General features: G+C 38.9%; 1 protein-coding gene and 2 non-coding genes across 5 annotated transcripts in view; all 3 read right to left on the bottom strand.

Moving 5' to 3' along the window:
* Window positions 1-630: 630 nt before the first annotated feature.
* trnaa-ugc lies at window positions 631-702 on the bottom strand. Its single transcript has one exon. It is a non-coding gene; the product is annotated as a tRNA-Ala (tRNA).
* Window positions 703-10,380: 9,678 nt separating this feature from the next.
* On the bottom strand, window positions 10,381-10,468 carry trnay-gua. The gene is given in 2 exon segments: window positions 10,381-10,416; window positions 10,432-10,468. It is a non-coding gene; the product is annotated as a tRNA-Tyr (tRNA).
* A 254-nt stretch (window positions 10,469-10,722) lies between these two features.
* The window catches only part of LOC120800003 (E3 ubiquitin-protein ligase DTX4-like), a 40,713-nt gene continuing 34,885 nt past the window's right edge, over window positions 10,723-16,550 (bottom strand). For all 3 annotated transcript variants that reach the window (XM_040145699.1, XM_040145700.1, XM_040145698.1), the window contains exons 7-12: window positions 16,304-16,365; window positions 15,934-16,100; window positions 15,687-15,840; window positions 15,476-15,565; window positions 15,242-15,340; window positions 10,723-15,132 (exon numbers count right to left, since the gene is read on the bottom strand). In XM_040145699.1, the coding sequence (XP_040001633.1) occupies window positions 15,001-15,132; window positions 15,242-15,340; window positions 15,476-15,565; window positions 15,687-15,840; window positions 15,934-16,100; window positions 16,304-16,365 (704 nt within the window). In that variant the 3' untranslated portion in view covers window positions 10,723-15,000. The remainder of the gene's footprint in view (window positions 15,133-15,241; window positions 15,341-15,475; window positions 15,566-15,686; window positions 15,841-15,933; window positions 16,101-16,303; window positions 16,366-16,550) is intronic.

The raw sequence follows: 16,550 nt of genomic DNA, 5'->3' as shown, positions 1-16,550 counted from the left end.
GATGAATCTCCTTATTATGGAAGAACCGTTTCTACCTTTTTTAAAATTTATTTAAATGCAGTGGTGGCAATTATTCATGAAATCATAGAGAAATGGACTTAAAACAATATTTTTTTCCTTTTGTGTCCAGGTCACCAGTGGTTTAAAAAAATATGATGAGTGCATGATTGATCAATGTCAATCTAGCTGGGCATTTTTTTCAAAAACAAAATGTTTCTTTATGTCACCACATAGAGTAGCCTACTGGTGATTTGAGGTTTCTGCAGACCTAGAATTCGTCTCAGCAGGCACAAAAGGAGACAGGCAAAACTGTGCCAAGCCCCATGCATGGAGCCTCTCCACCGTAGAGTACTAAGTAACTGAAAGTGTTATTTGACTAAAATGTTTAGCTGGATGAGTATGCCCTCTGCGGACAGCAGGGTACTTTTCTCATCTATAAAGAAGATAAATCTCCATTACTTACACAACCACACATTGAAGTTACATGTATACCTGCTTGTGGGCAAAGAAGTTCAAAGTTTCATGGTTTTCTTGCAATGGTTCAGTCAGTTTCAAGAACTATGTTGCTTGCTAGGCTGCATGTGATTACCTAAGCTTTGGTGTCCTGCACAGGCACAGTCAACATAAGACTGGAGATGCCGGGGATTGAACCCGGGACTTCATACATGCAAAGCATGCGCTCTACCACTGAGCTACATCCCCTACAGGTGACATGGTGAATAAAGAGGGTGAACGCAAATGGAAAAGGTGGTCTTGGTCTTGGTATTTTCTCACATTTAGTAGACTCTTCTTTCTGCTCTGTTTTTAGGCTGTTTATTTAAAGTAGCCAAGGCATTCATTATTATTATTATTGTTGTTGTTGTTGTTATTTTGGGTTCATCTGGTCTACTGTTGGTCTTTATACAGACGGGTCAGGATGTTTCCGTCTGTGTCTATGTCTGTGTCTAAAAATTATTTCAGAAAACAATTAATGTTACATCTAAATATTTTTTTTCGAAATTTAAAGGAAAAATACAGAAGTTAATATACTGTCAGTTTGAATAATTATTGCAACATACATATTCCTGCCAGTGATGGCTCGAGGGTTTTAACTAAAAAAAAAAAAAAAAAGTTGCCATTCGTTATCTTAATCTAAATTTGCACTAATGACCTCTCTGGCCAAGGAAAGCCTGTGGTCCAGACAGCACTAAAAATGAAATGCTCAAACAAGGAACCCCAGAGATGCAGGGTGCAGTGTTGAAGGTGTTCAATATCGTATTACAGGATGTTTTCCTGACATCTGGTACAAAGGGCTAATTTCCCCCAATTAATAGGAGTGGGGACAAATCAGACCCGAGTAACTACTGTGGCATCTGTGTCAGCAGTTATCCAAGTAAATTATTCTGTAGTATTCTAAATAAAATAATACTAGATTTCCTTTAGAAAAACTCCATCTTGAGAAAAAATCAAATTGGCTTCCTCCCAAAATACCACACCACCAACCCAGTATATACCCCTCACACTTAAATTGACAAACATGTAAACCAAACAAAAAATGTGATAGGATATAAGATATTTGCATGTTTTATTAATATCAAAAAAGCTTTTGACTCCATTTGACCTGAAGGACTATATTACAGACTTCTACAATGCGATGTATGGGGCAAAATATCTAATCTGATTAGGATATGTATTTCAAAAATAGGTGTGCTGTTAAAACTGGAGACCAACAAACTGAATTCTTTACCCAGAGGAGAGATGTTCACCAGGGTTGAAATTTAAGTTCAACATTAACTTAATGTATATATAAATAAACCTGCTGATAATTAACATTCAAAAGAGAGCACTCAAATTTTTCAAGTACCTTAAATCCAGACCCCCAGACACCCAAAATCCCAAAACCCTTCAAACCCAAGAGCTGAGACAGTCTCACAACACTGCTTTGCAAACACCAATCAGAATAAACCAAATTATAACACAATGTATAGAAACCTGTTTGGAAACACCTGAAAGAAGAAACTAAACTTCAAAATAGACTACAATGTTATCTGTCCATAAACAGAGATGATGAATTTGCAGAATATATCTTATCTCTTAACACATAGAAAGCAGTGACAGATCCTGACCAAGTATAGGATCAGTGATCACAAACTGGCAATCGAACAAAGAAGACACAAAAAATCATGGCAACTGAAAGAAAACAGAACATATGGTCACTGTTCGACAGTGTTTGTTTGTCTGTCTGTCTGTCTGTCTGTTTGTTTGTTTGTCTGTCTGTCTGTCTGATTGTTTGTTTGTTTGCTTGTTTGTCAGCAGGATTACAAAAAACTACTGAACCGATTCAAACCAAACTTGGTGGCGGGTTGGGGTATGGGCCAGAGAAGAACCCATTACATTTTGGGGCAGATATGGATCATTTAATATGAATTTGAATTTTTTCCTCTGAAGTCTGGTGTATGTTCCTTGACAGGTCTGCGCTCTACTGAGGACATTTTCTAGTGTTGTTTCTGCATCATTTTGCTTTGAGCTTTGCCCATACAAACCATGGATGTATGAAGTTGTCTAGAAAAACCTGGAGCACCTGGCTGAAAACCATTGAGACCGAGATACACCAGAAGGAGACTGAGTGGCAGGCTAAAGTTAATGCTCTGGAAGACAGTCTCAGATGTGAGCAGGCAGAGAAGAAGGACAGCTTTAAGAAAATAGAGGAACCACAGAAACAGAGCAGAGTTACAGAGGTGAAGTGGCTCACCAAACATGATCCTTCATTTACACCTTAATACAATATGAAGTGACTGTAGAGTCTGTAGGTTTTACTGCAGCTGATACGTTTCCTGCATCAGAAAAAAATACAACCCTCCAGTGCTAAAGGTTTAGTACTTCATCAAGTGTTTGCACAGCTTTTCAGTTAGATAGTCTGGCCTTGAAGAAATTTGACTCAGACCTCTGGTTAAGATTGGAGATTTCCTCCAAGGTTCCAATTTTATTCCAGATAATGGTTGGTATAAAATCTAAATGATGAAAAGTAATTATTCATATATACAAATAAATGTTTATTTAATTGAATAAAATGCTCACTGAAAAACACCCAGGGAGTGCACACATTCACCAAGGCTGCACAATCCTCTAATTACTTTGTCGATCTAACATCAAATATACTGTTATGGGAACTGCATAATAGTGTCCAAGATTTTTGTACAATACCTTAATCCCATCAGGGATTATTAAAGTCTGTGTGATGAACTGTGCAGAATTTCAAATCAGTCAGATTCATTAAACCATTTAAATTCGTCCCGCTACTGTCATAGATGTCAGCACATGTTAACTGTTTGGCTGATGGTAAAAGCATTAAACTGAAGTTTTGCTGAGGCAGAACGTCTGCCTCTACCTCTGTCTATAGTATATTGGTTTGTAAAACATCTTCTTTTACACAGTAAACTGTAGAAAGACTAGAGCCACTTCTGGACAAACAGAACCATTTTAGCGCTTTGAAGGCAAATAATTTTTTAACTATTTTAAACTTTAAAGAGACATGAGTAACACTTTATACTAAGGGTACAAAACACATATATTAATTATTACTTTAACATGTTAGTAAAAGCATCAGCAGGAAAATGTACTTGAAGTGATAAAAATAAAAGTACTCATAAAGCAGAACTGCCCGTTATTAGGGACACCTGTACACCTGCTTATTCATGCAATGATCCAATCAGCCAATCATGTGGCAGCAGTGCAATGCATAAAAACCTGCAGATACAGGTCAGGAGCTGGAGTTAATGTTCACATCAAAAATCAGAATGGGGAAAAGATTTGATATCACTGGTTATATATATTGAATGTCCTTGAAATTGAATGATAAAGCACTACTATTCATTGCATATATATAAAAAATGTGAAGATTTTATATTACTCCAGGTAATTTCTTTTGAAAATAAATAATTTTTCATAGTTTTAACTGGTTGTAATATTACATTCAGAACTTAATTTCATAGATAGATTTTTCTACTACGTTGCCTTCAAGCTTTTTCTGTGTCTGTGTGATACCTACTGAGTCAGTTTTTCATTGGGTTTAGGAGATTTGCAAGTCTCAGCTTGTAACGGCTTGGCTTGTTGCATATCAGATGATGCCATCTTGTTCTGTGTGTCTGGACAAAATATTAATCTTATTTCACAATTTTAAACTCTTCTTCCTGTGTGTGTCGTAAGCTCCCTTTTTTTCTCTGTATTAATGATCCTCAGTGAGCGACTCCATTTGTTGCAGGTTGAACAGATAACCACACTGTTTCTGAAGAAAGCTATTTTTCACCAAAAAGTACTTCTGGTGATGCATCATCTCTCAAGTCAGAACATCCACTTCTTAACTTCAATAGTTCCTTGTCTGTTCCCAACCCTGCCAAACTTGAAAGATCAACTTTTCCCTTTGTGTAGGCTGTCATATGACAGCTGGCTTCTTCTTCTAGGATTCTTTCGACAGAGCAGGACTCCAGGATCAAACTGCTTGGTGATAAAATGAATTAATGATTGTACTCCTTTACATACTTCTGGGTTTGTTGCAATCAATTTTGCAATAATCCGCCCAGACCTGTTTCAGGTGCGATTAGCCCAGACTTGCTTAATTGTTTTTTAAATCTACTAGTTGAAGATATGAGAAATTAATTTAAAAAGAGTTTAACACTTTGAAATAATATATGTGTTTTAAGCTAAGGAACTAAGAAATAATAAAATATATATCTAGATATCAAGACATTATAGATATTACATGCGTCGCATTGACAAGCTTAAGAAAGGGTCTGTGCACTGCTCTTTATCAGAGATGGGGATGTTAGACACACCTGTATTAATCAAACAGATAGTCAGTCCTCATCCTTGAAGCCTTGTGCAGGCATCAGATGTTGTGTGTCTTAACTCTGCTGTGAGCCTGTTCATTTTTCTTATGCAAACCGTTTTGTGTGGTTCCTCATCCACAGCTGGTCCCCCTATTGAGACACTTTCCATCCCCCTCCCTGGCTGCAACTGGGACACTCGAGACTGGAGGAGAGCCCAGTCTGACTCTCCAGTGTAGTACTAAAAATTCCCCTGCCAGCATACAGTGCACATGGAGAGTGGTGAATTTAAGTCACACACTTAGCTACCTGAGGACTGGGCCAGGGCTAGTTTGCTGTAAAAACTTTAGCTTTACTTCTTCATATCATAATAATCATATTGTTGTCTTTCTTTATTTTAGCACTTTATTTTTTTTGCCTATTTTATTTATAACATTCTTGAATATTATTTGTACTTATATCACATTTTGTCCAAACAATTCTGAAACTACTGAAATACAGTAAATAACTTAAATTGCTAATTCCATCTTGCTTTATGTTGCTTTGCCTCCCCTTTTCTCTTTATAAAGTGAAACAAGGTGTTGACTTTTTATAAAACATACAGTAAATCTCTTCTTTTTGTCACTTGTCAAGTAAGTTTGTGAGTACTGCAGCCTCTTCACCTCATTGTGGATGGTTCATGACCATCTGCTGTAGGCTGGGAGTAGTAAAGACCGACTGCAGTGACAGTTGGTGTTTTTTCCCCCACTAGCCACAAAGGGCAACAAGGAGCCCATTTCACACTCGAAACAAACTTGAACAAATGGTACAAAGGTGAGACTTGTGCTTTGTTGGAAGTGTTCTTCAGTTTTTCAAGAGAGAAGTCTACAATACTCCATCAGTACTGCTTGTTGGATGGTTGAATTGCTTCGGGAACACCACCCCCACACACACACACACACACACACACACACACCTTTCCAACTTTGGATAGTGGTGGCGGTGTCCGACAATTTCTGTATCTTTCCAAAAGTGACAATCCAACATTCACACCCACTTCGTGCTGTGCAGAAGTGAGAAAGTAATCAGGGTTTGAATTCTTCACACAACCATTCCTGGCTCTTTTCATTTGAACAACCGGGTACAACACTATAAATGTCTTCATGGAGAATGTGTGTTGTTATCTCTAACATTTATTGCACCTCCCCCTCTCCGTGATGGTCGGCCTTTCACGTCGCACTTCAGTGTGGCAGTTTGGAACACATATAAAGACTTTTGATTTCCGGTGTGGTTGGGCAGCACATTGCACAAACTAGCTCTTTTTCAGTATAACCCACCTCCAACTGATTTGTTACGCAAATACATGTCTGCTTAACTTTCGCACCTCCGATAAAGAGCAGCGCAAAGCTGCATCCCCAAGCTTTTTTATGGGAACCATCCAGAAATGTCTCCAATGTAGTGGATTAAACATTCCAAAACAGGGTTAGGGGATGACTACAGGATCACAAACTGAGATGATAGATAGAGAACCACAGCTGCTACACAGAACATTTGTTAAACCACGAAACTGCGGCAGCAAAATCAGACTACAGTTAGATCCAGGATCTGTCACAATTCCTCCCGTTCATAGGTTTCAGTTTGAGGATTATTGCCTTTGGTGGAGATTAACAAGAGTGGGGCAGCATCAATCACCTTATGTTACAAAGATGCTGCTTAAAAAATGCCAATTAAATGCTCCTCTTTCACTACATCCCATCTGAATGGCTAAAAGAACATGATCTAACAGACAACCCTTGCCATTCTCCACTGGCCTGAACAGATAGAGTAGGAACAGAATGTCAGGGACAGATGAGATAATGCCACCTAGTGGCAACATGCACATTGACATGGTAAAGTAAAGCAGTAGAGAGGAGCATGAGTTTTAACCCCTCCTTTGGAAGGAGAGCAGAGCCTGTGCTTGAGAAGAAAGACAATTGTATTGACAAAAAGAAACTATAACATGTACCAAGTTAATCTACTTCGTCCAGTTCAAAAGCATTTGATTAATTTTAATATAAACCAGACATAAAGATTTGGGCATTTATCCATAGATAAATGCCCAAATCTTTATGTCTGGTTTATATTAAATTGATAAATAAAAAAAGAAACTGTAATGAGAGAAAGACATCAGATGAGACCTCATAGGAACGGGTGCAGACCTGGCGTTAACATGCGTCTCTACGTGCTTTTCAAGAACCCCTTGTGATCGGATCTCACCTCTGTATGCAAATAAACACGTACATCATTTCTGCTTGGAAAGACCAAATGCAAAGGCAGCAAGGCACTTCCTGTGCCTAGTCTGCTGGAAATTAAAATAGGAAGGAGAAATCAAACCAATAAAGACTGGGTCTATTCCTTGGCATGTTCCAGACAAACCAAATAGCCCAAGATGATTGACGCACTCATAATATATCTCTATGAGCTTTTTGAAATTTTCAGATGTCATAGACGAGGCCAGCATACACAACAATATGAACACATCTCTATTTTTTTGTGAATGAGTACGTACATTTGCTTACACAGGGGATGTCAATTGAGTAGGTGGTCCTTCAGGACCCATACGCGTACACACTCCTAAAAGAATGTGGCCATATGTGGCCCAGACCACCTCCAAATGTGGTCTGAGTGATTGGATATCATATGCGGTCTCAATGCTGCTTGGGTGCATTCACACCTGTACTCAGAGCTCAGAGATTACCCAAGACACATGTTAATGCCTGGTATGAAAAGGGCCAAAGACACATGCGAGCTGGAGGGGAAAATAGCAGACATTAGTTCTCTGGAGGGTGTGCTTACAGGATGTTTGCAGCCATTTTAAATGCTTCTTCATCAGAAGAAGATGGTTTCACAAGCAATCCTTTCGTCAAAGTGATGTCTTTTGTTTTATCCCAACAAAATGGCTGTCATTCTACTGTAGCTCTAATGACCCGTTTAAAGTATGGAAGAGCAAGTTTGTTGTTCATAACAGCAGAAAGTCATTTAAAACTCATCACAGGTAGTGTCTTTTAGATAACCAGAGACTAACAGAAACAAACAAGAAACAAACAAGGAGTAGTACGTCTATAATTTAATACTTTAGCCTTTATGAGCATATTGTGAACCACGTGTGGTGCTGTTTTTTTCTGGGGTTTTTTGTAACCCATTCAGTACAAAGGGTCTATTCTGTGGCAGTTAGAACTGAGGAAGCCTTTCCGATGAGAGGCGAAACATCTTCAAGAACTTCAAGCAAGTCCAGTTGCCTTCGCATAGCACTTATAGAATACAGTATGTCTCAATTTTGAGTATTTCTTTAATATCAAAATCCCATTTTTTTTTCTTTTCCTGTGAAACATGGAACTATTCTTGATGACTAAATGATGAGGTATAATTTATCAGTTTTAGCTTTATCCTCCTCCTCCTGATCTAAAAATGTGGCTGACAACTCTCTTACATGACACTATATCGCTACAGCTCTGTATCTCAGTGTGTTTTCTAAGCCATGCCTACTTTTGAGTGATCCAATCAAATTTGAAGGAACTAATTTAAGACACTACCACAACTTCCATTTCACTGTGATTTTAATGTGAAAATTCACATAGAAATAATAGATAAAAAACAATTCATTCTGTTAAATATGACAAAAAGCCAAATAATTTTACTTTTAACATGTTTTTCATTTAATTAGGACAGTAAATGCATACACAAATGGAGTTACACACCTCCTTGTGTACTGTATTTACCTTTCTTTTTTTTCTTTTTTATTTATTTAGGCACCTTAAATCTCCCATACCCCCCAGCAGAAACAGCTGATACCTGGTATGGTGAACTGCATCTCTAGCCATATTTTGTTACAGTTCATATTTGCTAGAAGGAGGGTTGAAGGATTTAGCTGTGAGCAAAGTGTGTGGGAGAAGAGGAGAACAATGCGATCTTCAAAATCTCACCTCATGTGCCGTAGTCTTGGGTTGCCAGTGGAGCCACAGCTTTGAGTCACATATTGGCTGCATACATTACTGTGACAGCTTTATTACTCCCCTTTCGGTGAATCAACACACTTTGCGCTGCCACTGCCTCCCACTCCATGCTGCAACCCTGTAGGTGTGTAAAACAGGAGGGGAGATGAAGGGCTCTTCAGGAAAATACCTCACAGACCGGTCTGGTTAATCACCATGGAAACTGCAGAGTTGTCCCAAGGGTGCTCTCACAACAGGCTTTTCCAGTTGGTATTCTACAGGTGATATGTCAAAACATCATTTAACACGAATACTGGGCTTCCATAGATATGCTCATCCAACGTTTGGCACATTTTACTGTGTATTGATAACAAACGTACTGTTCAGCGCTCAGAGTGAAGCATTCATTTGCAGCAAGTGATGAACGTTTGCCAATGGGCAGTGTAGACTCTGCTTTCACATAGTCATTTGAGCTATCGTTAAAATGCAGCTAAAGTGCAGCTTTAGAGGAAACCAAAATAACATTTTTCTCCCTCTCACTGTGTTTGTTTGTATTACATGCAGTGGTTATTGTTAAAGGAAAACGTTCAAAATTTTGTTGCTTTGTTGTCGAGACTTAGATGAGAAGATTGATACCACTGCCAAATCTGTATGCTAAATATGAAGCTACTGCCAACAGACCAGGGTTAGGACCCTGCAACCAGCAGAGACTTCAGGAAGTTACTGGTCCCAACCAAGAAATAGTCTGGCACATAACCCCACATAACATGGGGTTACGTGCCAGATTCATTTTGTGTACAGAGCAAACAAAAGGGATAAGTGTTACTGCAATTAATGAGCTTTGGAAGTGTTGGTAAGTGGGTTTTGTTGCCTGTGGACAGAGCCAGGCACACTATTTCCCTCTGTTTTCAGTCTTGCTAAACTATATTAGCCACCTGCTGGCAGTTGCCACATATTTACTATCCAGAGATCTCATTTCACTCGTCGTAAGAAGCGATTTAAGAGCATTTCTCAAAAAGTCTCAGACTTTTTCTTTTAGCTTAGGATAGGCTTCCATGGAATGAATCTAAGTCAATGCAATATTTTGAATTTGCGCTAAACCAAGCTACACTGCTGCAAGCTGCAGATTCATGTTTAGGATGTGGTGTTTACACTGCCGCAGCTCTGGTTCAATTCCCTGTCCGGGAATTATATTTTTTCCTTTTGGACAATTTTGAGTTTCCGTGGTTGCACACACTCCTCGCAAGATCTCTACGTCTTGCATAATGGTTCAACAGTCGGAGGATTAAAAGCACGTTTTCTAAATGGCACTCTGCCCCACGGAACGGACATTAATTACAGTAAAAACAGGTGCTGGGCGCAATATTAATCATTTGATTCATAATCACACAGGCGTTTCTTCTCACGGTGGTAGCTAGTGGACATAATACACAAGTTGTCGTTGGAAATTGACGGTGACTAATAAATCTATTTATTCAGAGCATATTCTGATATTTAAACTATTCTTATTTTAGCAAATTTATTGTGGAATAATTAATCTGTAAATCTGTCCTTCGGAGCAGTGGAGTAGTGTGTCAGTAATTTGTTGATTTGAGTTATCGTATAACTGAGTGTGAAAATGTAGAACCTCCTTCGAGCCGGATTCGAACCAGCGACCTAAGGATGCCCATTCTTTACACCTACAGTCCTCCGCTCTACCAACTGAGCTATCGAAGGGGTGCAAATGTGATACTGAGAGTACATTAAAAAAAATAAAAAGGTCTCTTTAAATTTGAAAATTGATATCTTCAAACAGTTTCACTGTGTAAAGCTGTGGCTTTGTTTAGGGTGGCTAAAAATTAGAACAACATTACAGGTAATTTTCATTCATTCTTTATTTTTTCTTGTATTAATCATTCATACTCCAGCATTTTTTTTTTTGCATTATTTACACTTTACTTTTTTTTAATCAAATGTTTTGATGCTCTCTCTCCCATACCAGCACCTATGATCATCTCTTTCCCACCCTCCCCTCATAGATAAGAAGATAATGTCTCAGAAGGCCCTTATCCACAGATGTTTGGAGGAGATATTGCCGTCAGCTGGGATGGAAAATAGTGATCGGAAAGAAATCCACATTTAAAGAAGAGAAAAAAATGAAATGGTGAGTTACTGGTCATTACTGTTTGCTACATTGATCACATGGCTTCAGACACTGCACACCATGGATCAAAGCCTTTAAATCAACCAACATTATTCTCCTCCAAAGACACTTAGGAATTGTAATACATCTAGTAATGACATTTAATTCAACTTCTTATTCATTGTTCAGAAATCAAACCCTTTATTTTAAGAATACAAAGTGAAATTAAAATTTATATATGTGACTTAGTGATTATACAAAATCTGTGTTTTCCCAAGTCACTGGGCAGTGTTTGGGCCAACAGAGCGGGAAACCTGCTATGACACAAGAGGAAATTATTTTCATAACATTTTACAGCTTTTAAAATGATCATTTTCATTTTCATTATGTCACCGGACCAGTAGTCAGACAGATGATATGTAAAAAATTAAAGTATTCTTTACCACCCAGAAGAGCAAGTGTAGAAGGGTTTGACTTGCTATTTATATTTATTACATTTCACACTGAAATAAAAGTCTACCATCAAAATCCTTTTCCAAAAAAAAATGAGTTCAGCTTAAAATCAGCTCAACTTCTTTACTCAATGAAAATTAAAAAAAGACATTATATTTGACAATACTGTTTTTGTAAACCAAGTGTAACAAATTGAAATGGTATAATTACTATAACATAACTGTACAAAATGAAAAAAGAAAATTACTCTATAATAGTGTCAAGAAAATGCTAAAGGTGTAACTACATTTCATACTTAAAAGCAATAAGGAAGTTACGGAACAGGGAGTATCATCATCAGAATTAAAGGATGATGTGATTCCCATGGAGTACCCAAATAAAACCTCAAACTGGGAGCATGTAGGTAGTATACACAGTACACAGATCCTCTATCCCACACACACACACACACACACACACACACACACACACACACACACACACACACACCGAACCTTAACCACGACCTCTGAAATTACATTTTGCCTCATTGAGACTGGGCTTTAGTCCCCATGAAGACTACTGGTCCTGAAAAGGTTGGTGTTTATACCGGAAAAGGTCCCAAACAGGTAACAAAAATGCATACACTCACACACATCTTGTAACATTGTGATAAAGGGTCATTTACAGACCCAACTTAGAGACTGGGCAGCATGTTATCAGTCAGTGGATGTGGAGATAAGAGGAAGAGAGTTGTTTTCAGTGTTGTTGAGATAAGAGTGATAGGCACCTTATTGATTAGTCATAGATTAAAGGCCCCATATTATAAATCTTTATTTTGGTTTTACATACACTCCATTTCTCTGGCTCAAGCTAAAAATAAGGCTCTTCATGACAATGCTTACCAACAGGAAAAATAATCTAGAAGAATTAAATATCCTAATTGGACGAGCAGCCTCACAATACTAATGCATGACTGGCTGACATCAGAAGCTCCTCTGATTCAAATGAGCTAAATCCAGAGTGGAGGCCTTCCACAATTCAGATGAAGATAATGCCCACTGGCCTGATTGGACGGATTATCTTCAGTGATGGCAGCCAATCAGGGGCAAATTCAGGTGTGATGTGTTTCTAGTAGTTAGTCAGAAAGAAAAAATTGTTGATGAGTTGTGAAGTGGGAGGGGCTCCTGGTTCTGGAGGATTTTTTCCCATTCTGTACTCCCATTTCATTTATTTCTTTTAATGATATTGTCAGTGTTACCTAACACAAACTATCCCAGATAATGCAATGATGATATAAGTTTTGGCGACCAGTTTAAATTATTTCAACTTGTTTCTGAGAAGTCAAAAAGCTTTTGTTAATACAATTGAGAACAAAACACTGTGTCATAGTTTCAGAATCCACCCACAATTTAACCTGATTTTAAAAGTTAACTGATTTAAGATGTAGATTGTGTTTTCAGTTCTCTCAACATAGTTATTTTTAGTTCTCACCTGCTGTTAGCGGCTCACCAGATAGAATTTTAAGATGAGTGATTAGGTGTAAATGTAAATGTACCTTGGGAGTTTATCATTTTTATGTACATGAGCTTGTACCTTTGACTTTTTGTCAATGAACCAAATATCTTCTGGCACAATTCTTAATCCTTTGTACTGATGACTTAACCAGGAGAATTTTATGCCAGTCTAAGCTTTAGAAGAGTGAGTCATGCAGCACTCTCTATGGAAAAAATAAATTCAGGAACCAGGACCAGCTGAAATAACTCCTCCCACTTCACAACTGTATACATTTTAAAGACTTGAAATGTATCATCTGAAGTAACTAAGAGAAAACTGAGTCTCCATTAAACGTCTTTAATGGGGAGAAGAGGGGGACTTGAATTAATATAAATATGGGACCTTTAAAATTGTCTGTTTAATCACAGGTTTTGCCATAATTTGACTATTGCCAAGGTCCTTGTCTATCAGTAGGTCTTAATTTGTGTTTGTTACAACTTGATGGTGAATGGTGTTACAATTCTTACAAGTCAGTGATAACCACAGATTAAAGTTTTATCAATCCAAGTGTCCTGGAATTTGTGTGAAAATCATTGTGATTTGCTGATAACCACTAAAAAGCTCTGACAGTCTTCCACCCAGGTCCAAGTTAAACTGATTTGAAATTTTAGGGGTTTTTTCCTCCTCGGTAGCACTGTTCTTGTGCAAACCAGGTCATGACCTCTGCTTCAGCTCTCTCTCTCTTGTCCTCTCCACCCTCCCCATCCTTCCAACACTGCTCAATCTGAGGGGCTTCCTGGCTGGAAGACCTGCCCCAGGGTATTGGTTCATTTGTCTTGGGTTTTAGCACAGACAGTGAAGCTCATTCACTAGAACTAAACACTGAGGCCTTGAAACAAATCCTCAGCTCTTAATTCTAGGCAATCCCCAAAATGCCAGCCTCCATCAGATCTTTAATCACATCCTCACTTTTACTCAATGTTGTCCCACTGGTGATAGGATACAACAGCATCTACATCCAATGAAACCATGTGAACCATCAAAAAGTACAAAAATAAAATAAAGATATATATGTAAATACTGGTACCTGTGTATCTAAGGTTAACTTGTACCACAGTGGCTCAATAGTTATAGGCCCATATGATGAGGCCTTAGTTTGGTCTTCTGACATTTCACTCACAATCAGAAACAAACAGAGCCTTATGTCATATATACCGATCAAGTCACAATTAAGAGGTAAAGTATGGAATGACGTTAAATGAGGATTATAGTTATGATAAAAAGCAACACACGTGGATAACTCAAAGTAAGATTTTGATTTGTTCCAGTAGCTTGCAGGTGGAGCTGTAGTTCATCAGAAAAATCACAAGAGGGAGCAACAGCACTAAACTTCAACCACAAACAGGCAGGGGGTTTGAACAAAACAAGCACATAGTTTGTCTACCCTTCTTTCATCACTCTTGGTTTCCTTGTTTTTATTGATAGCTCAAGTACCTGAACAGTACCATAGAAGTTAATTTTACTCTACTCCTATCCTATGCTACATTCATACACCATCTTTCTCTCTTTCTGCTACATTATTCCTGTTCTCCTCCCTCCAGTAACCTCCCCCAGTGCTCCAACTTCTTCCTCTCTTTTTTCCTTTCACAACCATTTTTCATTGAACTGCTCTAACATTTTACCATCTTTTTATGTAACTCTTTCTCTCAGTAAAGTTAACTTGTTTTTGTCCTAAATATTAGTACCAATTCATTCTTACTTTTAGACATTTAGTACCTAGCTGTTTAGTAGCTGAAACCGTGAGTGCCATGATTTTTCCCTCTGATTTCTTATCCTCCTCCCCCTCTGCATTGCTTTTCCTTTCTGTGATGCTGGTTCCCTTAAACTCCCACTTCTGTTGATGTGCTTGCTTGGAAACTGTGAAGTCTGGACAGACAGCAGTGACTCAATCATCTTGAAAAGTGATTACCTCTGCAAAACAAAATCAATGTCTTCTATAATCCGAAATGTCTCCTTGTACCCCTTTAAGTGCTGCCAGAGAGAGTCTTTCTCAGTCCAGGACCTCCTCTTTTCCTTTTACTATTTCTGTTATTTTCATGGTTAGGCCAACCTCTCTTCCTCTACTCCTCCTTCACCTTTCATCCCATAACTGCTTTCCGACTGATGTGTCCTCCCTCTCTGTTTGTCAATTGTCCTTTCACTTTTCCATCAGTGCTTCATCCTCTGTGATGCCCTGAGCTCGGAGCTCTTCCAGGACGTTGTCGAGGTGTCCGGGATCGGGGAAGCCGTGGCCCGTCAGGTTGGAGCCAAACTCTGTCTTATGGTGGACCTTGAAGAGAAGGAAGAAGTTGTCTTTAGTTTCAGTGACAGCAAATCTGATTTGCATGTATCACAAACTACAGTCAATCAAGTTCATTCATAAGTTATTAAGTATGCACCTCGTTCCAGATGACGGTGTCAGACTCTCCTGTAGTGCTCGAAGTACCAACTGAGAAGATCAACCTGCGGTCCCACGCTACCAGGAGCAGTCTCAGTACCTGATGACAGGTTAGGGTTAAGGATGAAAGAGTCATTTTTAAAATACCTTTAAAATTGTATAAACTGTAGTAACACAAAGGACGTATACGGGTTGACTGATGGGTGTCTGTAATAGAATGGAGGATTGTATTTACCTTGCGTCCTTTCTCGCTATCTGGGAGGTAGCAGTGTCGGGGAAATCCTCTGGCAGTGAATGTCTTCCCTGGGTTGGGATGCTCTGGTCCCTGAAGGGGGGGGGGGGTTAATAATAATAGGCACGCATGCTAATCAACCTATCTCTGATAATGTAATACCACATATGAGAATAAAACAAACACTGCTGTTGGCCCAGTTCTTTTCGAGTACCTGAATGCCTGGTGGTATGTTGTAAATGATGCGTATGGTTTTGCAATCAGGGTGCCCTGGTAGAGAATGAGGGATGACGTGGTACTCCATCTTCCCTGCCGGTTGGTTGCCTGTCTTTACGCCATAGATAGTTTTACATGTGGGACACTGAAGACTGAAAAGAGAGGTGAAAATTCATTGATTATAGAATTTATTTTATTAAAAATTGTGAGGGAATGAAGGTGAGTGTTATGTGTCTCTAACCAACCTGCCGTCCTTGTTGCCATTGTTATACATGGCCACCAGACACTGGAAATGGTACTGATGTCCACACTGTGCTAGTCGCCCAACTGACTCTGCCCTGGAAACAGGCCCCACTCCTGGACCTTTGTATCCCGATGGACCACCCAATGGCTCCATACAGATGGTACAGTCCTAGGGAAGACAAGGAATGGGTGAGAAAAAGAGAACCCATGATGAAAACCTTATCTCTCTATATCTTTACCATTATTATGTGACCATCCCACAGAGTCTCACAGCATGTGTCACGTGAGCAAGGAAGGGATATTAACCTCTAGTCCTACACAAAAGATGCAAGTTAGCACTACGAAATATATAGACACAAACATAGGTCATACCTCCTCTGGTGGACTTTTTACTTTCTGCAGATACTTCTTTACCACCTCCTCTGGGGTTTTACCTGGAGACAAGAGAAGAAGGAACAGAGAAGAGTGATGAATGGATGAAATGCAAGTCCAAGCTCTTAACCAGGCTGTGTGTGACACCAGTTTCCCAAATGACTACCTCACTGAGCAGGCCGATGATAAACAGAGACACCAACTGGTAAAGCCTCTCTTTTATCAGGCTCAGTGTGAGGTCAATGAT

Source organism: Xiphias gladius, chromosome 15 (assembly GCF_016859285.1).
Source record: "Xiphias gladius isolate SHS-SW01 ecotype Sanya breed wild chromosome 15, ASM1685928v1, whole genome shotgun sequence".
NCBI lineage: Eukaryota > Metazoa > Chordata > Actinopteri > Istiophoriformes > Xiphiidae > Xiphias > Xiphias gladius.
The sequence above is the reverse complement of the archived record's forward strand: the minus strand, read 5'-3'. Positions and strand labels throughout refer to the sequence as shown.